Source organism: Saccopteryx bilineata, chromosome 4, assembly GCF_036850765.1.
Source record: "Saccopteryx bilineata isolate mSacBil1 chromosome 4, mSacBil1_pri_phased_curated, whole genome shotgun sequence".
Taxonomy (NCBI): domain Eukaryota; kingdom Metazoa; phylum Chordata; class Mammalia; order Chiroptera; family Emballonuridae; genus Saccopteryx; species Saccopteryx bilineata.
Window position 1 is genome coordinate 88,817,013 of NC_089493.1, and position 27,095 is coordinate 88,844,107.

The window sequence follows — 27,095 nt, forward strand, 5'->3', positions numbered from 1 at the left end:
AGGGAGGGAGGGAGGGAGGGAGGGAGGGAGGGAGGGAGGGAGGGAGTCAGCAGGCCAACCTCTGGGCCAGGAAATACTGCGGCTGGGTCATAGCATAGGCTTTCTAGGGCTGTGAGTCCCATCAAATGTTGTCAAATATGAGTTTGTGTGGGAGATGAGCACAAGTTAATTTCAAGCAATTGGACAGCAAGCACACCCCTCTGAACCTCTGGACATGATGGGAGAAATCTCTACATATGGGTTAGACTAATAGACTCACTCTAAAACTAGGAGAGGCATGAGTATCTCAACAGTGTTACTAAGATTTTTATCATAGAGGACCAATTCCAAGAATTCTCTGAGGTCCATCCACACAAACCTGGTTGTTCTGGGGTAGATATTAGACTGGTATCATTTCACTACAGGTTGATTGAGGCACGTCAGCTTGAGTTACCATTATACCTCCTTCCAAAGAAGGAAGGAAATACATTTTAAGTTCCTTTCATGGAGTTAACAAATATATGGAGAGAATCCAAGATGGCGACAGAGTAGGCGGACATTCCAACTGCCACCTCCCAGGACCAAACTGGATTATAGCTTAAGAAAAATCATCTTGAAAAAGCAATTTTGGACTAGATGAAGAGGAGTCTTGCAAGGCTGGTGGCCGAGGCCAGGCAGGTTCACATTGGATTTGAGCAGACGGTCAAGAAACTGCGGAGCCGGAAAGTGTTGAGCCATACCAGTTTATTGGAGGTTCATAAAAATAGACAAGCAAATAAACAACAAAAGAGAAAGAGCTAACAAACAAAGGAAAATCTGTTACTCACAGTAAGGGCAAGGGATCAAGAAAAATCACACCTCACAGTGGTGGGAGAGGAACCTGGGAGAATCGCTGCCCAGGGGAAGCACCCATAGCCTTATATAGGCTATACACAGGTGCCTCTGCCACGTGCTCACACAGTAATCAAGTAAAAGGCTTACAACTGGTAAACCCGTGAGCAAGCCTAACACAGCTGCCCCACAAGTTTATAACCAAGGATCACAGAAGCAACATCAAGACTGGTAAGTAGGGCAGAGTCACAGAAAGGGCTGCCTTGCTCCCAGGAGCTAGCCAGGCTGAGGGACTCTCCCTGTGGGGAGGGTCACCCTGAGAGGGGAGGTTCCTCAGCCCCAGCAGGGCCTAGATAGAGCCCCAGAGCCTAGAAGAGGCGCCCAGACAGTATTTGGTGGTGAAAAGAGCCAGGGTTTCTGTCTGTGAGAAAGAGACGGAGCTCTCAGAGACACAGGCTCTGTCTAAAAGGGCCAGTGCAGAAAATATCATTCACAGTCACTTACCCAGGGCTCCAGCAGGGCAGAGCTGAGAGGAATAGAGTTGCATAAGGAGAGTGTTAAGTTGGAAACCCAGGGAGAGACACTGTGGGGGACAGTCACCAGAACACCTGTGCTGAGTCATTCTCTAATACCACAGTCTCCCTCTTTCTTGGGTGGAGCAGTCCCCTCTGAGCAGCATCAGCCTGAGGAAAAGCAACTGCCTCACCCTCAGGAATCTCTCCAGACCCACCCCATGGAGACTGGGTCATTCTGAGAAGCCAGGAAGCAGGGGACATGTCAGTGACTCAGTTTTCTGGGATTAAGGCCAGAGCTTCCCCTCACATGCTCCCAAGTCTAAGACTGGTGCTTCTGCCCCACAGGAGACTCAGTAGAAATTGTCTGGACAGCAGGCAGACCACACTTCTAGGTCTCATAGGCCATACTCACCAGACTCCTGGGGCCACATCTGAGGTCTGTGAAAAGGCCTGGACAGACTGATACCTGGGGCCAAGCAGCCACACCCATCACCTTCCTAATACCTGAATTGCCACAGGTTCTAGACTCTACCAGAGGTTTTTTTCCAGTGGCTGAGCCAAATAAGCACCTAGCAGACAGAGGCTGCAGGAGATAGGACTCAGGGAACATTGGCCTTTTAAGTGGACCTTCCTCCAGGCCCAGAGTGGGTAAAAGCCAGCCTAGGTGTGCAGTTTGGTATTTCCATGTGCACCCAGGCCCAGCAGAGGCAGCCACAAACTCTGGATAGCTTGTAACTCCAAGAAGGTTACTGAGGGCTAGTCACGGGCAGTGCCTCCCACTAATCTATTCTAGGTTCCTGCAGGGAGGCCCAAGGCTCCAGTGTCCAGCTGCAGAGATCATTGGTTCAGGACCTAACAACCCTTGCTAGAGTGTATCCTAATGAAGGTCACTTCACACCTGGCCCAGCTGAGGCAAGTTCTACTCTCTGTGGTCAGCACTGGCACAGTGGCTTATATGCATTGGATAGAGTGGAGATTCACAGTCAGCCAGCCTGGGTACTGGATATCTTGCCATGCTGGGCTAGGTTTCACAGTGGAAAGGGAGAGAGGCTTGTAGCATGGACAAAGTATGGGTACCTGTGAGCCTATTGTTCTATCTGGTCAAGGGGCTTAGCCACTTTCTTGGGGGGCACAGTCAGCCCCAGAAGAGGACTCTCTCAGTCTTCCTCCCTGAGACTGGGGTCTCACCTGCTGTAAGAACTTCTGCAGAGGGGACTGTTGGCCACACTTGATCTGAACCTGCTGCTCAACTTGTTGGGGAGAAATAAAATTTGAGTATCCAGCAGTAGCTGAGGGATTAGGCTCTGGAGTAGGGGCCACATTCTCCATACTGAGCTCCTGACCAAGAGACCCCTGAAGTAGGAGGCACCACTAACATTTTATTTCCAATCTCAGCTGCCCTGACCCAACAAGCTTGCAACCTGTATAGAAGTAGGTTGGGTGAGGCCAATCTGAGGTCACACTACAGTTTCTAAGGAAGACTCTGTGAGAAGGCCAGGCAGCTTTAAGAGGAGGTGGAGAAGCTGAAAAGTGGAGGCAAATCTTATGGAGCTTGGGGCTTTTACAGAGCTGCTGTCATCTCTAAGCAGGAGGAAGCTGATCCTTATATACAGGTTGGCCCCTCCCACACTACCCAGGCACAGAAGTCACAGACAGAAACAGCAAAAAGAGCAGTAGCTGCAAACAAGTAGCCCACAGCAGGTTAAAAACAATAGCTGACACTAACCCAAGAAGATCTAGAGCCAACACAACTGGTAGTGGGTGGCAGAGAGCACAAACCCTAGACTCAGCTAGCTACACAAACAGCACTCCCAAAGGAGGATTCTAGCAAGCACCATACACTGTGGAGAATAAATACGCCCAACAGGACAGACATTGCAGGTTGATCCTTAAAACCAGCCAACCTGAAGGGATAACCATATCCACAAAAAGACCAACTGCATTCAATACTCACACACAACAGGAGGGAAAAATAGTACCCGCAAGAAACATACCTAGAGCAAGGAAAACAGGTGGCCTGGAGGGCAGTACCACTGAGCCCATCTTCCTCATAAAGACACCACAAATATTTCAAAGTCAGACAGCACAACCTAATACACAAAATAGGCAGACAAAGAAATGCGATCCAAATGAATCAACAAAAGAAATCCCAAGGAAAAAAACTAAATAAAATGGAAGTAACCAAAGTGTCAGATGCAGAATTTAAAATAATGATTTCTAGGATGCTCAAAGATCTTAGAGCAACAATGGATATGTCATAATGAGAGCCTAAATAAGGAGATAGCAAGCATCAAAAAGGACATTGAAATCACAAAAAAAGAACCAGTCAGAAATGACAAATACAATATCAAAAATGAAGACTGCACTAAAAGGAATCAACAGCTGGCTGGATGAAGCAGAGGATTGAATCAGGAATTTAGAAGGCCTGATAAACAAAAGCGCAGAAGCAGAGCAGCAAAACAAAAAGAGGTGTAAAAAGACTGAGGAAACTCTAAAAGACCTCTGTGACAATATGAAGAGAAACAACATCCACATTGTAGGGGTTCCTGAAGGAGAAGAGAATAACAAGGGATAGAGAACCTGATTGGAGAAATCATAGCTGAAAACTTCCCTAAATTGATAAAGGAAAAAGTCACAGAAGTTTAAGAAGCACAGAGAGTCCCATTAAAGAGAAACCCAAAGAGGCCTACACCAAGACACATCATAACTAAATTGCCAAAGTTAAGAGACAAAGAATACTAAAAGCTGCAAGAGAAAAGCACTTAATTACCTACAGAGGAGCCCCCATAAAGATGACATCTGACTTCTCAACAGAAACACTTGAGGCCAGAAGGGATTAGCAAGAAATATTTAAAGTGATGCAAAACAAGAACCTGCAACCAAGACTACTTTATCAAGCAAGTCTGTTGTAAAGTTGAAGGAGAAATAAAAAGCTTCCCAGACAAAAAAAAATAAAACTCAAGGAATTCATTACAACCAAACCAGTACTTCAAGAAATATTAAGGAGCCTGCTGTAAAAATCACAGAGGAGAAAAGGAAATCAAGGAAAAGTAGGTGGTAGATTTAAAGAATAAAATGGCAGTAAACAACTACCTATCAATAATAACCTTAAATATAAATGGATTAAATGCTCTAATCAAAAGACATAGGATAGCTGTGCTGATAAGAAAACAGGACCCATACATATGCTGTCTACAAGAGACCCACCTCAGAACAAAAGATACACATTGACTGAAAGTAAAGCATGGAAAAAGGGTTTTTTTGTGTTGTTTTTTTTTACAGGGACAGAGAGGGATAGACAGGGACAGACAGGCAGGAATGGAGAGGGATGAGAAGCATCAATCATCAGTTTTTTGTTGCAACACCTTAGTTGTTCATTGATTGCTTTCTCATATGTGCCTTGACCATGGGCCTTCAGCAGACCGAGTAACCCCTTGCTCAAGCCAGTGACCTTGGGTCCAAGCTGGTGAGCTTTTTTTGCTCAAGCCAGATGAGCCCGCGCTCAAACTGGTGACCTCGAGGTCTCGAACCTGGGTCCTCCACATCCCAGTCCAACGCTCTATCCATTGTGCCACCGCCTGGTCAGGGATAAAGGTATTTCATGCAAATAGAAACAGAAAAAAAAAGCTGAGGTAGCAATACTTATATATGACAAAATAGCCTTTAAAACAAAGGCTAAGGGATAAAGAAGGTCACTACATAATGAAAAACGGAGCAATCCAACAGGAGGATATAACCATTGTAAATATTATATCTATGCACCTAATATAGAAGCACTTAAATATATATAGCAGATTTTGATGGACATAAAGGGCGAAATCAACAGGAATACAATAATAGTAGGGAATTTTAATACTCCACTAACATCAATGGATAGATCCTCCAGACAGAAAATTAACAAAGAAACAGCAGCCTTAAATGACACAGTAGATCACCTGGATTTAATTGATATCTTCAGATCATTTCACCCCAAAGCAGCAGAATATACACTCTTTTCAAGTGCTCATGGTACATTCTCTTGGATAGACCATATGTTAGGACACAAAACAAATCTTAATAAATTTAAGAAGATGCAGATCATATCAAGCATTGTCTCTGATCACAATGGCATGAAACTAGAAATCAACTAGAATAGTAAAACTGAAAAACATTCAAACATTTGGAGCATAAATAGCATGCTATTAAATAACAAATGGGCTAACAATGAGATAAGGAAGAAATAAATTTCCTTGAGGCCCTGGCCAGTAGGCTCAGCAGTAGAGCATCAGCCTGGCAGGTGGAAGTCCCAGGTTCAATTTTCAGTCAGGGCACACAGGAGAAGTGCCCATCTGCTCCACCCTTCTTCCTCTCCTTCCTCTCTATCTATCTCTTCCCCTCTCGCAGCCAAGGCTCCACTGGAGCAAAGTTGGCCCTGGCTCTGAGGATGGCTTCATGGCCTCTGCCTCAGGCACTAAAATGGCTCCAGCTGCAACAGAATAATGCCCTAGATGGGCAGAGCATTGGCTCCTGGTGGACATGCTGTGTGAATCCCAGTTGGGCGCATGTGGGAGTCTGTCTGACTGCCTCTCTAACTTCAGAAAAATACAAAAAAAAATTTTTTCCTTGAAACAAATGAAAATGAACATACAACAACTCATAATTTATGGGACACAGAAAAAGCAGTCCTAAGAGGGAATTTCATAGCATTACAGGCATACATTAAGAAGTAAGAAAAAGCCCAAATAAACAACTTAACCTTGCATCTAAAATAACTAGAAAAACAACAACAAAGCCCAGAGGAAGTAGAGGAAGGAAATAATAAAGATTAGAGCAGAAATAAATGACTTAGAGGTTAAAGAAGCAATACAAAAGATCAGTGAAACCAAGATTTGGTTCTTTGAAAAGGTAAACAAGATTGATGAATGTTTAGCCAGACTCATCAAGAAAGAGAGAGGACTCAAATAAAATTAGGAGTGAAAAGTAGAGATGTAACAACTGACACTGCAGAAATACAAAGGACTGTAAGAAAATATTATAAAGATCTATATGCCAAAAAATTGGACAACCTGTTTGAAATTGATCAATTCCTTAAAACATATAATCTTCCAAAACTCAATCTGGAAGAATCAGAAAACCTAAACAGACCGATTACAACAAATGAAATTGAAACAGTTACCAAAAAAACTCCCAGCAAACAAAAGTCATGAACTGATGGCTTCACAGGCAAATTTTTCCAAATATTCAAAGAAGAACTAACATATATCCTTTTCAAGCTATTTCAAAAAATTCAAGAGGAGAAAAGACTTCCAAACTCTTTCTCTGAGGCAAGCATTATCTTCATTCCAAAACCAGGTAAAGACACTGCAAAGAAAGAAAAATATAGACCAATATCGCTAAAGAACACAGATGCTTAAATTTTCAATAAAATATTAGCAAACTGGATCCAGCAATATATAAAAAAAAACATACATCATAATCAAATGGAATTTATTCTGGAGAGGCAAGGCTGGCACAATATTCGCAAATCAATAAATGTGATTCATCACATAAAAAAAAGAAAGGGTAAAAATCACATGATAATATCAATAGATGCAGAAAAAGCATTTGATAAAATCCAGCACCCATTTATGATCAAAACTCTCAGCAAAGTGGGAATACAGGGAATATACCTCAACATAGTAAAAACAATCTATGACAAACCCACAGCCAATATCATGCTGAATGGGAAAAAATGAAAGGCAATCCTTAAGATTAGAAAGAAGGCAGGGGTGCCCATTTCACCACTCTTATGCAACATAGTTCTGGAAGTCCTAGCCACAGCAATCGGACAAGAAGAAGAAATAAAAGGCATCCAAATTGGAAAAGAAAAAGTAAAACTATTATTATTTGCTGATGACATGATACTGTACATAAAAAACCCTAAAGTCTCAGTCAAAAAACTACTAGACCTGATAAATTAATTTGGCATGGTGGCAGGATATAAAATTAATATTCAGAAATCAGAGTCATTTTTATACACCAACAACAAACTGAACAAGAAATTAAGGAAAAAATCCCCTTCACTATTGCAAAAACAAAAAAAAATTAAGTACCTAGGAGTAAATTTAACCAAGGAGGTTAAAGACTTGTACTTGGAAAATTATAAGACATTGACAAAAGAAATCAAGGAAGATACAAACAAATGGAAATATATACCATGTTCATGAATAGGAAGAATAAACATCGTTAAAATGTTTATACTACCCAAAGCAATCAATAAATTCAATGCAATTCCTATTAAAATACCAATGGTATACTTCAAAGATATAGAACAAATATTCCAAAAATTTATATGAAACCAAAAAATAACACGAATAGCCTCAGCAATCTTGAAAATAAAAATTAAAGTGAGAGGTATCACACTTACTGATATCAAGTTATTCTACAAGGCCATAGTTATCAAAGCAGCTTAGTACTAGCATAAAAGCAGGCCTACAGATCAATGGAACAGAATAGAGAACCCAGAAATAAACCTACGCCTTTATGGTCAATTGATATTTTACAAAGGAGGTAAGAGCATACAGTGCAGTAAAAACAGTCCCTTTAATAAATGGTGTTGGGAAAATTGGACAGATACATGCAAAAACATAAAACTAGACCTCCAACTTACACCATTCATAAAAATGACTCAAAATAGATAAAAGACTTAAATGTAAGTCACAAAACCATAAACATCTTGGAAGAAAACATAAGCAGTAAACTCTTCAATATCTCTCGTAACAATATTTTTGCTGATTTATCTCCATGGGCAAGTGAAATGAAGGACAAAATAAACAAATGGGACTATATCAAACTAAAATCTTTTGCACAGCAAAAGACACCATGAACAAAATAAAAAGACAACCCACACAATGGGAGAACATATCTGCCAATACGTCTGATAAGAGGTTAATAACCAAAATTTATAAGAACTTCTAAAACTCAACACCAGGAAGGTAAACAATCTAATTTAAAAATGGGCAATGAAACTGAATAGACACTTCTCCAAAGAGAACATACAAATGGTCAATAGGCATATGAAAAAATGTTCAACGTCACTGATCATCAGAGAAATGCAAATTAAAACCACAGTGAAATACCACCTCACACCTGTCAGAATGACACTCATTAACAAATCAATGCACAATAAGTGCTGGCGAGGGTGTAGAGAAAAGGGAACCCTCTTGCGCTTTGATGGGAATGCAGACTTGTGTAGCCACTTTGGAGAACAGTATGGGGTTTCCTCAAAAAATTAAAAATCAAACTGCCTTTTGACCCAGCTATCCCACTTTTAGGAATATATCCAAAGAATACTAAGTCACTGATTCAAAGGAGATATGCACCCCCCATGTTTATTGCAGCATTGTTTACAATAGCCAAGATCTGAAAACAGCCCAAGTGTCCATCAATCAATGAGTGGATTAAAAATCTATGATACATATACACAGTGAAATACTATGTGGCCATGAAAAAGAAGAAAATCTTACCTTTTGCAATGGCATGGATGGACCTAGAGATTATTATGCTAAGTGAAATAAGCCAGGCAGAAAAAGACAAATATCAAAGGATCTCACTTATATGTGAAATCTAATGAACAAAGTAAACTGAGGAATGGAATAGAGGAAGAAGCAGGGTCACAGGGACCAGAGGGACAGCAATCAGAGGGAAGGGGTATAAGGGAATGGGATCAGAGAAGGTGAAGGGATTAGTGAAACTATATATACATAACACATAGATACAGATAACAGGACAGGAAATCCCAGAGGGAGGGGGTCAGGAGATGGGGGAGGGGGGCAGAGGCAAGTAATGGGGGACACGGGTGGGGGGTGAGGTAGTTATATTGAGTGGGACACTTGAATCCATGTTAACACAATAAATTAAAATTAATAAAAATTTAAAAATATATATGAAGTTCTTTTATTCTCAAAGTCACCTGTAATACATCAGTAATCAATGGCAAACTCTGTAGTATATTTCTTGCCCTCTGAGGACCTAAAGATAGTGAAATAGTCTGGCATAAAATCCTGAACTTAAAGGTAGGATTCTATTCTATAGAGGTTAATCATAATGCTTCAAATAAACAGATTCTGACCTAATTTACCAAAGCTCCCCTTTCTTTCCATCAGTATTACCTCCTAATCAGTCAAATATTGCTCTGTTAACCTCATCAATTAGAAATAAATTCTGGTGTTGTCCTTTTCAGTAAGGAGGAAGTAATGCCCTTTGTCTCTAGGTGAAAGTGTGGAAGAAAATGCTAGCGTCGTGGTCAAGCTGCTCATCCGACGCCCAGAGTGCTTTGGCCCCGCCCTGCGGGGTGAAGGAGGAAACGGTCTGCTGGCTGCCATGCAAGGCGCCATTAAGATCTCTGAGAACCCAGCCCTCGACCTCCCCTCTCAGGGATACAAGAGAGAAGTGTAAGTCAATGAAATGGCCTTCTGGCACAGATATAGTTGATAAGTTCCCAAATACAGTGGTACCTTGAGATACAAATTTAATTTGTTCTATAAACGAGCTCATAAGTCAGTCAACTCATATATCAAACTGCCGATACTGAACCCGTGCGCCAATGCGCCAACTAGTGGCAGCTTCCCCGAATCATGGCTCGTATCTCAGAATTTCACTGGGATCTTGAACAAAAATACAGACTGAGTAGCAGCTCGTATCTTAAAAAACTCGTATGTTGGTCTGTTCATATATGAAGGTACCACTGTACTGTCAATACATGAATTATTAAAGTCATGTCACTGACTTCCCCCCAGTAGAGAAAACACAGATTCTTTGCAATTGTGGTGAAAACTCTTTAAATCACTTTGTCAAGAATGTTGTCGTCTTCACCCTCCCAGTGAGCCCAGGGATCAGTACCTTCACCCACTTCCGTTTTTCTGGCTCCACTCAGACCAAACAGCAAGCCGAGAAGTCTGGCGAGCTCTTTTAGCCAACACCACTCCTCCCTACTTCATCAGCACAGGAGGAAGCTATACAGAGATACAGAGGAAGCCTGGACCAGCAAGGTCACAGTCGTTGTCTAACTCCAGACTGTTCCCTTCAGTATTTTAAACCTTGGTGTCTCATCTCATACCTCACTTTCAATACTTCCTGTTCTGAAAGTATTGTGATTTGATTCTTTAAAAAAAGAGAACTGTGGTAGCCCTGGCCGGTTAGCTCAGTGGTAGAGCGTCGGCCTGGCGTGCAGGAGTCCCGGGTTCGATTCCCAGCCAGGGCACACAGGGGAAGTGCCCATCTGCTTCTCCACCCCTCCCCCTCTCCTTCCTCTCTGTCTCTCTCTTCCCCTCCCGCAGCTAAGGCTCCATTGGAGCAAAGTTGGCCCAGGCACTGAGGATGGCTCTGTGGCCTCTGCCTCAGGCGCTAGAATGGCTCTGGTTGCGGCAGAGCAACGCCCCAGATGGGCAGAGCCTCGCCCCCTGGTGGGCATGCCGGGTGGATCCCGGTTGGGCACATGCAGGAGTCTGTCTGACTGCCTCCCCGTTTCCAACTTCAGAAAAATAAAAAAAATAAATAAATAAAAAAGAGAACTGCAGAAGGTAAAAAATCACAACATCACTAATGTTGGTATTTAAAGATTGAGGAAACGGTGCACTGGTGGACTGCCTTATGACTTTCCTTTTATTATGTCTTATGACCATTTCCTTTTCTTTAATCACAGCCTCTAGATTAGACACCAGAATCTAGACAAGGGATGGAACTCAGCAGAGATAACTCTCCAGCTGGTTGGGGTTCTTTTGCGGGGGGAGTTGTATGTATATTGTTGGGGGTTTTTTGTCATTTGTTCTGGCAGGTGACCTAGTAAAGCTAGAAAAAATCTATAACAAGCTGTCCCAACGTCCTCATGTAACAGAAAAAACTGAGGTCCAGAGTTATATAGCTTGTTAGCAATGGAGCCAGAACATAGACTTAGCCTGCCTCACTCCTTGTCCGATGTACTTTCCTTGTATATTCAGGAAGGAAAGGGGAATTAATGATTGGGAGGACCTATGAGTATTTTGGTGCCTCTCCAGGAAAGTGTATGGTCTGTGTGATCAGCTCATGTCAATAAACATGCCTTAAAGTTCATGGGACCCTAGAAATGTCATGGACAAGTATATGGGTCCCGTGAACTTGACTAAGACTACCTGGTTGAGTTTGGAGAGGGCAAAGGTGTCCAAGAGAGGATGCATGATGCCCAGGATGAGTGTCTCCGTATCAAGCAGCTGGTGTCTAACAGCACAGCCATACCTTCCAGGCTTCCTCACACCTCCTTGTGTTGGTTCTTTCTCAGTGGCACAGAGGACAATGAAGAGGAAGAAGAGATTGTGCACATGGGCAATGCAATTATGTCATTTTACTCAGCTCTTATAGATCTACTGGGCCGCTGTGCTCCTGAAATGCACGTAAGTAATCGAGTTTTCAGAGAGCAACTTAGGGGTTTGACCCCAAAGCACTGTAGATTTCCTGAATGTAATTTCTTTTTCTGCCTCTGGCATTTGCAGACATGCCTTTCTCTCAGTTCCTTTTAGCTAACATGAACAGTAGTTTCCATCTCTGATACTTGGGTCTGCAGCTTTCTAAGGAATGTGTGTACTTTACGCGTTGATGAGTCGGCTCTGACTCTTAATGACAATATGAATGAGTTCTGTCCACAATGCCCTGTTCTCAACAGCCCTGCTTAGCTCCTGTAGACTCATGCATATGGTTTCTTTTGTGGAGTCAATCCATCTCATATGTGGTCTTCCTCTTTTCCTTTTGCCTCCTATTTTCCCTACATTATTATCTTTTCCGAAGAACCCTGCCTTCTCATGTTGTGCTCAAAGTAGGACTAAGGAATGACTCCTGGGAAAATCCCTGTGTTGTGTGATTTCTCTGTGGCACTAGTTGGGCATATCATCCACATATCCAGTTTCAAAAGCTCCCCCAAATTTTGTACTATGTGCCTCTTTTTCTGTGATTTTCTTTTTTATTTTTAATTGCATTTTATATTCAATATTATTTTATATTATTAATATTTTCAGGTATACAGCATAGTGGTTAGATAATCATATACTTTAATAAGTGTTCCCACCAATGCTTCTAGTACCTGTCTGGCACTGGACATAGTTATTGCAATATTACTGACTATATTTCCTATGTTATACTTTACTTCCCTGTGACTGTTTTTGTGATAACCAATTTATATTTCTCAATCCCTACACCCCCAGTCCCCCCAGCCTCTCCCCTCTGGTACCGCCTGTCTGATCTCTGTGTCTATGAGTCTGTTTCTGTTTTCCAACTTGATTCTCAAGTGTGGCCATCAGGCTGCTCCACATGGAAAACCCTTTGTTCTTGTTGCCTGTGGTGAGAGTCACCAGGAAAGGAGGCTCTCCCCACGGGCCCTGGTTATTTCTCAGGGTACGCTTTACAGACATGCCTAAAAGGATCGTTCTATTTTTATGGGATGTCTTCTCAGACTTTCCAGGTGTGATCTTAAAAGTTGCATTTTTTCCTTTTCTCTTTCTTACATCTGTTGGGGGCTGAGAGAAAGTGAAATAAATGGTCTCACATCATAAGTGAGAGAGGAAATAACTGCTTTTTACAGGACAACAAAAAAGATAGCCTTTTAAATTAGAAGAGTAACTCGGTAACCCTTTGAAGAATTGCTAGATTTGCTCATGCAGGGCTCTGGTGCCTGCCTGCCTCTCTGCAGTGCTCAGTGTATTGGGATTAGGACAGAGCATTTCCCAAAAGCACTTGCAATGCAGATTAGGTTGATCTAAGCAGTTGGATCTGGTATTGATGAGATTGCATATTTGGTCACTGCCAAATTAAGAGTGGATGTGTTATGTTTTTCAATGCTAAAGAAAACCATAACCTATTAAAACAGTGGCTTTCAAACGTATTTGCCCAAAACAATTTGTCTTGACCAGAGTGAGAAATACAATTTACCCTGTCACCTACTATACATCTATTTCAGAAACAAAATTTATTCTTACCACAGATATTGCAGTCTAATTTTTCCTATCTATAGTAATCTATTTCATGCTCTTTAATCCTGGTCAGAGCCCACTAACTTGATTTTACAATCCACTAATTGGTTGTGGCCTGTAGCTTAGGAGACTGCATTAAAGCAGCCATCCTTACTTTTCTTCCAGTATGTCATGGGTCTTGCCTAATACACAGTCTAGCCTGTTTGCAAATCTATCAACAAGTGTTAGGGAAAAACTGTTTCAACATGGAAGAGTCTTGATCAGAAGTACTCTGGTTAGAAGAAAATCTAAATCTTGATAAGGGAGGCTGATCAGAATCCTTAGAATTCTAGTTCCTACTATGATAGTCCATCTTTACCCACATGGGTTTGTCTTTTTATTTCTGTGACTTAATCAAATAAAGGAAACTTAAAAGGGAACCTGGGAACTATTATGGTGTTTTACAGTCTTTGGGGTGGAGAGGTCAGTCCCTCTGCTCACCTGCTGTCACAGAAAACAAGTTACACAGTTTGCTAATTCTCAGGAAGACAGCAGCATGGATGGCTAAGCCATCAGAACCCCATCTGGGAAGGAGTTTTTCCTCCTTACTGCTCCTTTTGTCTAACACTTTACACACGTACCCAGCCATCTCAGATTCCCTCACCTGGGCCCCTGCTCTGTGAGTGGTGGTGTGAGGGGAGATGCCATCATCACTGACAGCTGTCCCTCTACCCGCAGGAATGAGAGGTGGCAGCTAGGGTGAGTGCACAGGCCTGGAAGAATCTTGATCAGATCAGTTCTTTCCCTGAGGCTTCCAAGCATCATATCCCAGCATGCCATGCAGCTGACCTTGGGTCAGTTGGATCCTGAGCTCATGACAGTTGAGTTCTCTGCAGAGGTGCTATGCCCTGAGCATGATTTTTGCCCTCACATACAGGAGGCTGTACACCTGGCTGGTTGGCCCATTCATGGTCATATGCATCCTATCATCCATCTGGAATAACTCCACTGAGACCCTCAATTCCTCTGGAACATTCTCTACATCCCTCTTGACTACTTCCAATCCCAGAATTAATCAACCTTTTAGGAAACTTCAATTCATAAGTCTTTCTACATTTAGCAGCATTCTAGAGTCTGGGATTATAGCCACATTGCCAACACTTCTGTCATGGCCACTGACAGCTTCCTGTACTGCGGTCACACCAAGAATCACCAACCGGCCCCACATTGACTGCTGAGACTTGATACCATAATTGCATGACCATTGTAATCATAGCAAAGAAATCCTTGGTCAGTTATTTCCTCAGGAGCACCTCTTCTAGAGAATCAAGAGAAAGCTCCTTTCTTTCCCAGTTAGACATTCATATACTTTAATAAGTGTTCCCACCAATACTTCTATATTGGTCATACGTGTCTGTTACAAAATTATGGAAATTTAAAAGTGTTCCCAGCTTTTAAAGAGAATCATTTCATTGCCAGAGGTTTAGAGGTGGGGTGGAACAGGGGTGTGGGAACTTCCTTTATCTTATTCTCCAACCCTGCATTGCAGCTTATCCAGACAGGAAAAGGGGAAGCCATCCGGATCAGATCAATCCTGCGCTCCCTTGTCCCCACCGAGGACTTGGTCGGGATCATCAGCATCCCCTTGAAACTGCCCTCCCTGAACAAAGGTAAGAGAAGCAGCTAAGGCTGAGTGCTGCAGTCCCCTCCGGGGGCCGCTCTCTCAGGGTCAGGACTATGTCTGCCAGCGCGGTCCTCCCAAGCTCCTACTTGCAGGGCGGGCAGCACCAGGGAAGGTCTTGCTCTTTTTCTGGTGAAGAGTTCTCTCCTGGCTCCAGCGGGCTCCTCTCTCCTTTTCTCCCTAATGTCAGAACTCCTGTGCCCTATGTCCCACAGACATGGACAGTCCAGACCTCACAGTCCTCCAAACACTCGAATCCTCTGGAGGGCAGCTGACAGATTGGGACCAATGGAAGTTCTCGTCATGGTCTTTTTTGTTTGCCTCTGTGTCCCCCAGACTGGGCAGCCACCTTGGCAACAATAGGACCTAATACAGGCTCCCTCTGCCACAGTCCTAGGTACCTCATGCCATAGGTACCTCCCGGCCATGGGTCATAAACAGATTTTCCCCATTGTTCCTTATTTCATGTGGCAACAATCAATGTTAACTTTGCAAAACTGCCACTCTCCCAGAAGCATCGTTTCTCTGTCTCATTCCATAGCTATGTAGGCAGTTCCAACCAGGCAGATGCAGGAACTGAAAAGAATAGCATGACTCTTACTGTTACAGTGGTTTCTAAACTGGTATCCTGTGGGACGTTTTTGTAGAAGATATTAATTGGTGTACAAGGGGTTTGGAGTCAAGTACGTTTGGGAGATGCTATGGAATATAATGCATTTTTTCCAGCTTTATTGAGATATAATTGACATGTAACATCATGTAAGTTTAAGGTATACAGTGTGATGATTTGATACACTTAAATATTGCAAAATGTTTAACACAATAAGGTTAGTTAACATATCCTTCACTGCACATAATTACCATTTGTTATTGTTCTTATGGTGAGAACATTTCAGTTCTACTCTCACAGCAACTTCAGGTATACAATACAGCATTAACTATAGTCACCACACTATCCACTAAATCCCAGAACTTACTCATCTTGTCACTGAAAGTTTTTAGCTCTTTGACCAACATCTCCCCATTTCCCTCTCCTCCCCCAATCCCTGGTAACTTTCAACCTATTCTCTGTTTCTTTAAATTCAATGTTTTTAGTGTTCTCATATAAATGAGATCACACAGTACTCGTCTTTCTCTGTCTGACTGTGTCATTTTAGCATAGCGCCCTCAAAGTTCATCCATACTGTGCAAAGGGCAAGATTTTCTTTTCTTTTTTCTTTTTAAGGCATTTATTTTATTATTATTATTATTATTATTATTATTATTTAGTTTTCCATTGATTTTAGAGAGAGAGGAAAGAAGAGAGACACACACAGAAAGAGAAGCATCAACTCATAATTCCACTTAGTTGTACACTCGTTGGTTGCTTCTCATATCTTCTCATATGTGCCCTGACTGGAATTTTTTTTTAAGATTTTTTTTTATGATTTTAATTTGTGTTTACATAGATTCAAATGTCCCACCAAATATATCTCCACCCACCCCTTATTCCCCTCGGCCGCCCCTATACCCCCTCTCCCCAATGCCTTCCACCCTTCCCTCCAGATTTGCTGTCCTGTTCTCTATAATGCTGTGTTATGTTTATATAATTTCATTCATCTCTTTCCCTTCTCTGATCCCATCTTCTCTTCTACTTTCCCTCTGGTCCCTTTGATCCCACCTCTGCCTCTGTTCTCTTGCTCAGTTCACATTGTTCATTGGATTCCTCAAATGAGTGAGGTCATATGATATTTTTCTTTCTCTGCCTAGCTTATTTCACTTAGCATGATAGTTTCCATGTCCATCCATGTTGTTGCGAAAGGTAAAATTTCCTTCTTCCTCACGGCTGCATAGTATTCCATTGTGTCTATGTACCACCGCTTTTTAATCCACTCATCCACTGATGGACACTTGGGCTGTTTCCAGATCTTGGCTATTGTAAACAATGCTGCCATAAACATGCGGTGCATTTCTTCTTTTGAATCAGTGATTTGGTGTTCTTAGGATATATTCCTAAAAGTGGGATAGCTGGGTCAAAGGGCAGTTCCATTTTTAATTTTTTGAGGAATCTCCATACTGTTTTCCACAGTGGCTGCTCCAGTCTGCATTCCCACCAGCAGTGCAGGAGGGTTCTCTTTTCTCTACATCCTCTCCAGCACTTATTATGTGTTGTTTTGTTAATGAGCACCATTCTGACAGCTGTGAGGTGGTATCTCATTGTGGTTTTAATTTGCATTTCTCTAATGATTAGTGATGTTGAACATTTTTTCATATGCCTATTGGCCATCTGTATGTTCTTTCTGGAGAAGTATATATTCATTTCTTTTGCCCATTTTTTGATTGGATTGTTTATCTTCCTGGTGTTGAGTTTTATAAGTTCTTTATAAATTTTGGTTATTAACCCCTTATCAGATGTATTGGCGAATATATTCTCCTGTTGTGTGACTTGTCTTTTTATTTTGTTCATGGTGTCTTTAGCTGTGCAAAAGCTTTTTAGTTTCATAGTGTCCCATTTGTTCATTCCGTTCTTTATTTCACTTGATCATGGAGACAAATCAGCAAAAATATTGCTATGAAAGATATCAGAGAGTTTACTGCCTATGTTTTCTTCCAAGATGTTTATGGTTTCACGACTTACATTTAAGTCTTTTATCCCCTTTTTTAAAATTTTATTTATTCATTTTTAGAGAGAGAGAGAGAGACAGAGAGGGAGAGAGAGAAGAGAGAGACAGAGAGAGAGAGAGAGAGAAGGGGGAAGAGCTGGAAGCATCAACTCCCATATGTACCTTGACCAGGCAAGCCCAGGGTTTTGAACCGGCGACCTCAGCGTACGCTTTATCCACTGCACCACCACAGGTCAGACTCTTTTATCCCTTTTGAGTTTACTTTTGTGAATGGTGTAAGTTGGTGATCCAGTTCATTTTTTTGTAATTGCCTGGGTAATTTTCCCAATACCATTTTTTAAAGAGACTGTCTTTACTCCATTGTATGCTCTTACCTCCTTTGTCAAATATCAGTTGTCCATAAAGCTGTGGGTTTATTTCTGGGTTTTCTATTCTGTTCCATTGATCTGTATGCCTGTTCTTATGCCAGTACCAAGCTGTTTTGAGTACAATGGCCTTGTAGTATAACTTGATATAGGAAGTGAGATACTTCCCATTTTATTCTTATTTTTCAGGATTGCTGAGATTATTTGTGTTCTTTTTTGGTTCCATATAAATTTTTGGAATATTTGTTTTATATCTTTGAAGTATGTCATTGGTATTTTAATAGGAACTGCATTGAATTTATAGATTGCTTTGGGGAATATAGACATTTTAATGATGTTTATTCTTCCTATCTGTGAACACAGTATATGCTTCCACTTGTTTATATCTTCCTTGATTTCCTTTATCAATATTATATAATTTTCTGAGTATAAATCTTTAACCTCTTTGGTTAAATTTGCTCCTAGGTACTTAATTTTTTTGTTGTTGTTGCGATAGTGAAGTGGATTGCTTTCTTAATTTCTCTTTCAGACAGTTCATTGTTGATATATAAAAATGTCTCTAATTTCTGAATATTGATTTTATATCCTGCCATTTTGCTGAATTCATTTATTAGGTCCAGTAGTTTTTTGACTGAGACTTTGGGGTTTTCTATGTACAGTATCATATCATCAGCAAATAATGATAGTTTTACTTCTTCTTTTCCAGTTTGGATGCCTTTTATTTCTTCTTCTTGTCTGATTGCTGTGGACAGAACATCCAGAACTATGTTGAATAAGAGTGGTGAAAGGGGGTATCCCTGCCTTGTTCCTGATCTTAAGGGGATTTCTCTTAATTTTTGCCCATTGAGTATGATGTAAGCTATGGGTTTGTCATAGATGGCCTTTATCATGTTGAGGTATGTTCCCTGTATCACCACTTAGCTGAAAGTTTTGATCATAAATGAGTGCTGGATCTTATCAAATGCTTTTTCTGCATCTATTGATATTATGGTGTGATTTTTATCCTTTCTTTTTTTATGTGCTGAATCACATTGATTGATTTGCGGATATTGTACCAGGCTTGTCTCCCTAGAATAAATCCACCTGATCATGACATATGATTTTTTTCATGTATTGCTGGTTCTGGTTTGCTAATATTTTGTTGAGAATTTTAGCATCTAAGTTCATCATGGATATTGGTCTATAGTTTTCTTTCTTTGCAGTGTCCTTACCTGGTTTTGGAATCAGTATTATGCTCACCTCATAAAAGGAGTTTGGAAGTCTTTCCTCCTCTTGAATTTTTTGAAATAGCTTGAGAAGGATAGAAGCTAGTTCTTCTTTGAATATTTGGTAAAATTTGCCTGTGAAACCATCTGGCCCAGGACTTTTGTTTGTTGGGAGTTTTTTGATAACTGTTTCAATTTCATTTGATGACATCGATCTGTTTAGGTTTTCTCATTCTTCTATATTGATTTTTGAAAGATTATATGTTTCAAGGAATTTGTCCATTTCACCTAGATTGTCTAATTTTATAGCATAAAGTTCTTCATAGTATTTTTTTATAAATAAATTTTTATTTTAATGGGGTAACATCAATAAATCAGGGTACATATATTCAAAGAAAACATTTCCAGGTTATCTTGTCATTTAGTTCTGTTGCATACCCATCACCCAAAGAGAGATCGTTCTCTGTCACCCTCTATCCAGTTTTCTTTGTACCCCTCCCCCTCCCCTTCCCCCTCTTCCCCCTTCCCTCCCCCCACCCCCCGTAACAACCACACTCCTGTCCATGTCTCTTAGTCTCGCTTTTATGTCCCACCAATGTATGGAATCCTGCAGTTCTTGTTTTTTTCTGATTCGCTTATTTCACTCCGCATAATGTTATCAAGGTTCCACCATTCTGCTGTAAGTGATCCGATGTCATCATTTCTTCTAGCTGAATAGTATACTATGGTGTATATGTGCCCCATCTTCTTTATCCAGTCTTCTATTTTTTTTACAGTGACTAAAAGCCTTTAAGCAAACTCTTGGCCAATACAGCAAGAATCCATAAAAGAGTAGTGTCCTTAACATGTTCACCAAGCCCAAATTGGCCCCATCACCATGCCAAATTCCTGAGAAATGCAACCCAACCACAGTTCAGTCTGTTAGGAGCTGTCACAGGGAGCAGGAGTCCAGGAAAAGTCCACACAGGAAAAGTCCACATGGCACTGGAATTGTTGTCACCATTCTATACTTTGCAGCTCATGTCCAAGTCCCAATGACCACTGCTTCTAGCTGGTAATGATTCAGGTAGACTGGAAAAGCCATTTGCAGTATGTGTAGATATGGAGCTTCTGTTCTTCTCTGCCTGGAGAGATGAGACCAGGTTGCTTTTCCCTGGAGCTCTGCGACTGTGGCATGGTAAAGAGAACCTTGGGATACACTAAGTTGGGTGGCAAAGGTAAATTCATAAAACAAGTTGGCAAAGGGGGGAAAGAGAGCTCTAAATTAGGAGTAGGTCTCAGCCTGAAATATGAGTGGGACATTGAGGTAGGAGGAATAAAGGAAACACTATATATGAAGCAAAGCAGCAGAAAATAGGACTATCAACACCCACAACAGAGATCTTTGAGGGAAAAGTAAAAAACCTGACTATTCAGGCAAAACATAGTTAAGTGGCCCTTGTGCAAATGAGATCAGTTTACCTGCTTCTTGGAAGAAATACCCTAGGCTCGTCCACAGTGTCATAGATGGGGCCAATGGCCCTGGGCACCTTCAGCCTTCAGTGGCAAACCCCAGCTTTCTGGCAAGGTTAGGTCATAGGTGGCTGGAGCAGGGCTGGAAGAGACTGAACCCTCCCTTAGCAAAGTGAGGGGGAAGCCTACCTTCCAGTGTCCCTGTTTCCTCATAGCAGAGGCATGTAAGCCTGGCAGGCTTTAGCTCAATGACCTTCCTTTCCACTATTGAAGCAGGACCCAGATGGCATCCTAGGAGACCCCTTTGGGGCATTGGAGCCTTTAAGGGCATATCCTAAAAGCTGGTAGTTCCCCTGATCTCTATTGGGCTTTTTCTGCCTCTAGGTATCTTAAAAGCCATGCTCAGAAGATCTCGCTGAGGGGTTTGAGGATCCCCATCCACCTATATAAATCTTTTCCATATATCTGGAGCTATTTGGAAAAAGACAAAACAATGTTATTAGCTGGTTCTAATAAAGAAGGTAGTAGTTTGCAGGCAAAAAAGATTTGGTGTCTCCTGTTCATCATCCTTCAAAAGAAATGTAAAAATTTAAAAAAAAATTTTTTTTTTCAGTAAAAAGCATGATATGGTAGACCTGTAGGAGTCATTGGCCTGGTGTGCAGGATTCCCGGGTTTGATTCCTGGCCAGAGCACACAGGAGAAGTGCCCATCTACTTCTCCACCCCTCCCCCTCTCCCTCCTCTCCGTCTCTCACTTCCCCTCCCGCAGCCAAGGCCCCACCAGAACAAAGCCACCCCGGGCACTAAGGATGGCCCCATGGCCTCTGCCCCAGTCGCTAGAATTGGTCTGGTTGTAACAGAGCAACACCCCAGATGGGCAGAGCATTCCCCCCTGGTAGGCATGCCAGGTGGATCCTGGTCAGGCGCATGCGGGAGTCTGTCTGACTGCCTCCCCATTTCCATCCTCAGAAAAATATAAAAAATAAATAAATAAAAGAAAAAATACAACCAAAAAAAAGGGGGGGCATTCCCTTGTGTTAAAGCTCCAGGGAGCATGGAGTGAGCTTGAGTATGTCCTATGAAACATGGAGCTCTATGTTGACATATAAGTCTTTGAAGAAGGAGGAAGTGCTGAAATGGTTCATCAGCATTTGTCCCTAAGACAGCAGTCTTTATAGTGGAAACACCATAAGTAAATATTTGCTGTTCATACAATATTTTGTATTTCTGCTGTGTCAGTTCTTACTTCTCTCTCATTTCTAATTTTATTGATTTGAGTCCTCTCTCTTTTTTTTTTCGTGAGTCTGATTAAAGGTTCATCTATCTTGTTTACCTTTTCAAGGAACCAGCTTTTGGTTTCATTGATCCTCTGTATTGTCTTTTAGCCTCTATGTCATTGATTTTCGCTCTGGTCTTTATTATTTCCTTCCTTCTACTTCCTCTGGGTTTTACTTGCTGTTCTTTTTCTAGTTCTTTTAGATGCAGGGTTAACTTGTTTGTTTGAGCTTTTTCTAGCTTCTGAAGATATGCCTGTAGTGCTATGAACTTCCCTCTCAGGACTGCTTTTGCTGTGTCCCATAAATTTTGAGCTGTTGTATGTTCATTTTCATTTGTTTCAAGGAAATTTTTTATTTCTTCCTTGATCTCATTGTTAACCCATTTGTTATTTAATAATATGCTATTTAGTTGCCAGGTGTTTGATTGTTTTTCAGTTTTTCTATTGTAGTTGATTTCTAGTTTCATGCCACTGTGATCCGAGAAGATACTTGATATGATTTCAGTCTTCTTAAATTTGTTGAGACTCATTTTGTGTCATAGCATGTGGTCTATTCTAGAGAATGTACCATGAGCACTTGAAAAGAATGTATATTCTGCTGCTTTAGGGTGAAAGGTTCTAATGATATCTATTAAATTCAGTTGATCTAGTATGTCCTTTAAGTCTGCAGTTTCTTTGTTAATTTTCTTTCTTGAGGATCTATCCAGTGATGTTAGTGGGGTATTGAAATCCCCTACTTTTATAGTACTGCTGTTGATCTCACCCTTTATGCCCATCAAAATCTGCTTTATATATTTAGGTGCTTCTATATTAGGTGCATAGGTATTTATAATGGTTATATCTTCCTGTTGGTTTGCTCCCTTTATCATTATATAGTGACCTTCTTTATCCGTTACTATAGCCTTTGTTTTAAAGTCTATTTTGGGCCCTGGCCAGTTGGCTCGGTGGTGGAACGTCGGCCTGGCGTGCGGGAGTCCCGGGTTTGATTCCTGGCCAGGGCACACAGGAGAGGCGCCCATCTGCTTCTCCACCCCTCCCCCTCTCCTTCCTCTTTGTTTCTTTCTTCCCCTCCCGCAGCTGGGGCTCCATTGGAGCAAAGTTGGCCTGGGTGCTGAGGATGGCTCTGTGGCCTCTGCTTCAGGCGCTAGAATGGCTTTGGTAGCAGCAGAGTGACGCCCCAGATGGGCAGAGCATTGCCTCCTGGTGGGCATGCCGGGTGGATCCCAGTCGGGCGCATGCAGGAGTCTGTCTCCCCGTTTCCAGCTTCAGAAAAATACAAAAAGGAAAAAAAAAGTCTATTTTGTCTGATATGAGTATTGCTACCCTAGCTTTTTTTTCATTCCCATTTGCATGAAATATTTTTTCCATCCCTTTACTTTCAGTCTATGTGTATCTTTTGTTTTGAGATGTGTCTCTTGTAGACAGCATATGTACAGGTCCTGTTTTCTTATCCATGCAGCTACTCTTTGTCTTTTGATTGGAGCATTTAATCTTTTTACATTTAAGGTTATTATCGATATGTAGGTGTTTATTGACATTTTATTCTTTAAATCTACATTTCTCTTTTACTATATCCCCCCCCCCTTTGTTCTGTTTACAGCAGGCCCCTTAACATTTCTTGTAGCATTGGTTTGGTTGTAATGAATTCCTGAGTTTCTTTTTTGTCTGGGAAGTTTTTTATTTCTCTTTCAATTTTAAATGATAGCCTTGCTGGAGAGAGAAGTCTTGGTTGTAGGCTCTTGTTCTGCGTCACTTTGAATATTTCTTGCCATTCCCTTCTGGCCTCAAGTGAAGTCAGATATCATCCTTATGGTGGCTCCTCTGTAGGTAATAGACTGCTTTTCTCTTACAGCTTTTAGTATTCTTTCTTTATCTCTTAATTTTTGTATTTTAATTATGATGTGTCTTGGTGTTGGCTTTTTTGGATTCATCCTTAATGGAACTCTCTGTGCTTCTTGAACTTGTTTGACTTTCCTTCATCAAGTTAGGGAAGTTTTCAGCTATGATTTCATTGAACAAGGTCTCTATCCCTTGTTCTTTCTCTTCTCCTTTAGGAACCCCTATGATGCGGATATTATTTCTCTTCATGTTGGCAGAGAGCTCTCTTAGAGTTTCCTCAGACTTTTTGAGCCTCTTTTCTTTTTGCTGCTCTGCTTCCATGCTTTCATTTATCTTGTCCTCTAGCTCTCTGATTCAATCTTCAGGTTCATCCATCCTGCTTTTAATTCCTTCCAGTGTGGTCTTCATTTCTGATATTGTATTTGTCATTTCTAACTAATTCTTTTTTATTATTTCAATTTCAATATCCTTTCTTATACTTGCTATCTCTTTATTTAGTTGTTTGTTGTGTCCATCCATTGTTGCTCTAAAATCTTTGAGCATTCTAACAATCATTATTTTAAACTGCATCTGGTAATTTGGTTATTTTCATCTCATTCAGATTATTTTCTGGGGATTTCTCTTGTTGGTTCATTTGGGTTGCATTTCTTTGCCTTCCCATTTTGTCTGTGTATAATACGGTGTGGCCACAGGAGTTCGATTGGTGTGGCCTCTGTGTTCCCTAGGTGTGGTCTGTCTGCAGGCCTGCCACTGCCTCTGCCACGGCCTCGGGCATCCGGGCACGGGTGTTGCCTGTGCCAGCCCGCTGCAGTGGTCGCTGTGGCTTTTACCTCGCCTCTGTGGGCAGGATTGTGTTTGCATGCCTGGGCTGCAAGCCTTGGCTCACTCAACCTCTGCACCACAACTGAGGGCAGGACTGCGCTTATGTGCCTAGGCTGCAAGCCTTGGTCACCCCTGCCTTTGCCCTGCCCCTGCTGGTGGGACTGTGTTCAGGGGTTTGGGCTTCAAACCCTGGCCTGGCCCCTGCCTCTACACTGCCCTCATGGGTGGGGCTGCGCTCCTGCATCTGGGCTCCATGCCTTGGCTGGCCTTCACCCCACCCCTGCGGGTGGGACTGTGCTCATGTACTGGGGCCACAAACTTCAACCCCATGGGTGGGGCTGTGCTCCTGCGCCTAGCCACAAGTCTCAGCTGGTTCCTTGGCTTTCGCCTTGCTCCTGCAGGTGGGACAGGAGGCATCACCACTCTTGCATGCCCGGCCCACAGCCAGAGGTTGAACCACTTTTGTGTGCCCCTTCTGCCCCTGCAGCTGCTCTTGGCCTCCACCCCCGCTGGGTGGGACTGCGCTCGCACCAGGCCTCAGTCAGGGCTGGCCCTGGCTTCTGCCCCTGCCTACAGGACCATGCTTCCCCATACCACTGCCCACCCTCTGGCAAGCACTCAGCAGTGTGGGGGTGGGGATTCAGCTCAGACCTCAGCACTCAATATCTATGATAGCTCCCTGCTTCTAAGCAATTCTTTGCTCTGACTGCAGTAGGACAGCTTCTGTTTGGCTGATGACCTGCTTCCCTTTGCTGATATTGCTGGTTCCAGGAAAAATATTCACTTTAGATTTGGGGAGTGACTCAGCCCAGGGATTAGAGTGGCTGTTCCTCAAAGCGTTTCTCCCTGTGCCTCCTAGATTATACTCTCTTCCTGCTACTCCAGTTGTCTCACCTCTTCCTGTTCCCTGGAGCCCCGGATGAGTGGTTGTGAAAGAAGTTTTCTACATGGATCCTTTAAGACAAATCCTGGGTCTGAGAAATCTGTCTCTTTCTGACAAATAGTATTCTGGCTTATTTCGCAGCTAAATACTCTCCATACGCCTCTTCTAGGCTGTGGGGCTGCAGGATGGGGCTTCTTTCCTGGGGTCCAGGACCCACCCCTCTCCACTAAACTCACTTCCCTCCAGGCTGCTCTTGCTCCTGGGAGCTGGGCAGCCCTCTCTGCATTTCCACTTTTCCTACCAGTCTCAGTGTGGCTTCTTCAGTGTTCCTTGGTTAAAGAGTCCTCTTAGTTTAATCCATACTTTGTCTTTCCAGATGATTTTTTTAAAATTAAGTTGTAATCCACTTTGGTTCTGGGAGTTGGAAGTTGGTACATCTGCCTACTCCATCGTCATCTTGCTGCCAGGATTTTCTTTTTTATGACTCAATATTCCATTGTGTATCTATCACCTTATATTTAGTCATTCATTAATGAGTACTTGGACTGTTTCCATGTCTTGGCTATGATAAATAATGTCACAGTGAATATAAGGGTACAGATATCTTTTCAAGATAATAATTTTATTTCCTTTAATATATACCCATAAGTGGGATCAGATAGAAGTCCTATTTTTAATATTTAGAGTAATCTCCATACTGTTTTTCTTAGTTTACATTTCTACCAACAATGCACAAGGGTACCCTTTTCTCCACATCCTCTCCAGCATTTGTTATCTCTTGTTAGCCATTATAATAAGTATGAGGTTGCCGCAGACCAGTGCGGCTCCAAATAACAGTGCAGAATTGAGGAAACACACTTGTCAAAACAAAACCGATGGGACCGGGAGGACTCTTCAAACTGCCTGGCAGTATCTGAGTGCCTCACAGCCCCAGTTTGCTTTATTATATAGACCTATGCAAATCAAGAACCCTGATACAAAGTTGCACATCAAAGGCTAAGACAGGAACTCTCCCAAGGCAAAAACAGGATACATTAGTGAAATTTACAAACATCTGAAACGAAGAGTCAGAGGAAGGGCATGTATATTGCTTTCTGCAACCCAAGGAAGGAAGTGGAGTGGGTGCAAACACTCAGCATCAAAGCCAAATATGAAGATGGACGGGGGAGAACTTAGCCTTTTGCTAAGCCTCCAATCTATAATGGCTTTTTGCCATTAACGGTCCACAACATGAGGTGATACCATATGATGTGCATTTCCCTGACAATTAGTAGTGTCAAATACCTTTTTGTGTACCTGTGGGTAATTTTTGTGTCTTCTTGGAAAATTGTCCATTCAGGTCTTTTGCCCATTTTTAAATTAGATTATTTGCTTTTATGCTTTTGTGTTGTATGAGTTCCTTATATTTTTTGTATATTTGCTCCTTGTCAGATATGTGGTATGTGATCTGCAAATATTTTCTCCTATTACATAGGTTCCCTTTTCATTTTGTTCATTGTTCCTTTTGCTATGCAGAAGACTTTTTTTATTTTGATGGAGTCCACCTGTCAATTTTTGCTTTTATTGCTCATACTTTTGGTGTTATAGCCAAAGAACCATAGCCAAGATTTATGTTAAGAAGCATAAGCCTAAGGTTTCTTTTAGAAGTTTTATGTTTAAGGTCTTAAGTATTCTTAATACATTTTGAGTTAATTTTTGCGAATAGTGTAAG

The 27,095-nt window shown here is 41.8% G+C and overlaps 1 protein-coding gene across 1 annotated transcript in view; it reads left to right on the plus strand.

Moving 5' to 3' along the window:
• RYR3 (ryanodine receptor 3) overlaps positions 1-27,095 on the plus strand; it is a 626,037-nt gene that overhangs the window by 462,642 nt on the left and 136,300 nt on the right. The window contains exons 44-46 of the mRNA XM_066277226.1: positions 9,556-9,736; positions 11,599-11,710; positions 14,808-14,928. Coding sequence (XP_066133323.1) covers positions 9,556-9,736; positions 11,599-11,710; positions 14,808-14,928 — 414 coding nt within the window. The remainder of the gene's footprint in view (positions 1-9,555; positions 9,737-11,598; positions 11,711-14,807; positions 14,929-27,095) is intronic.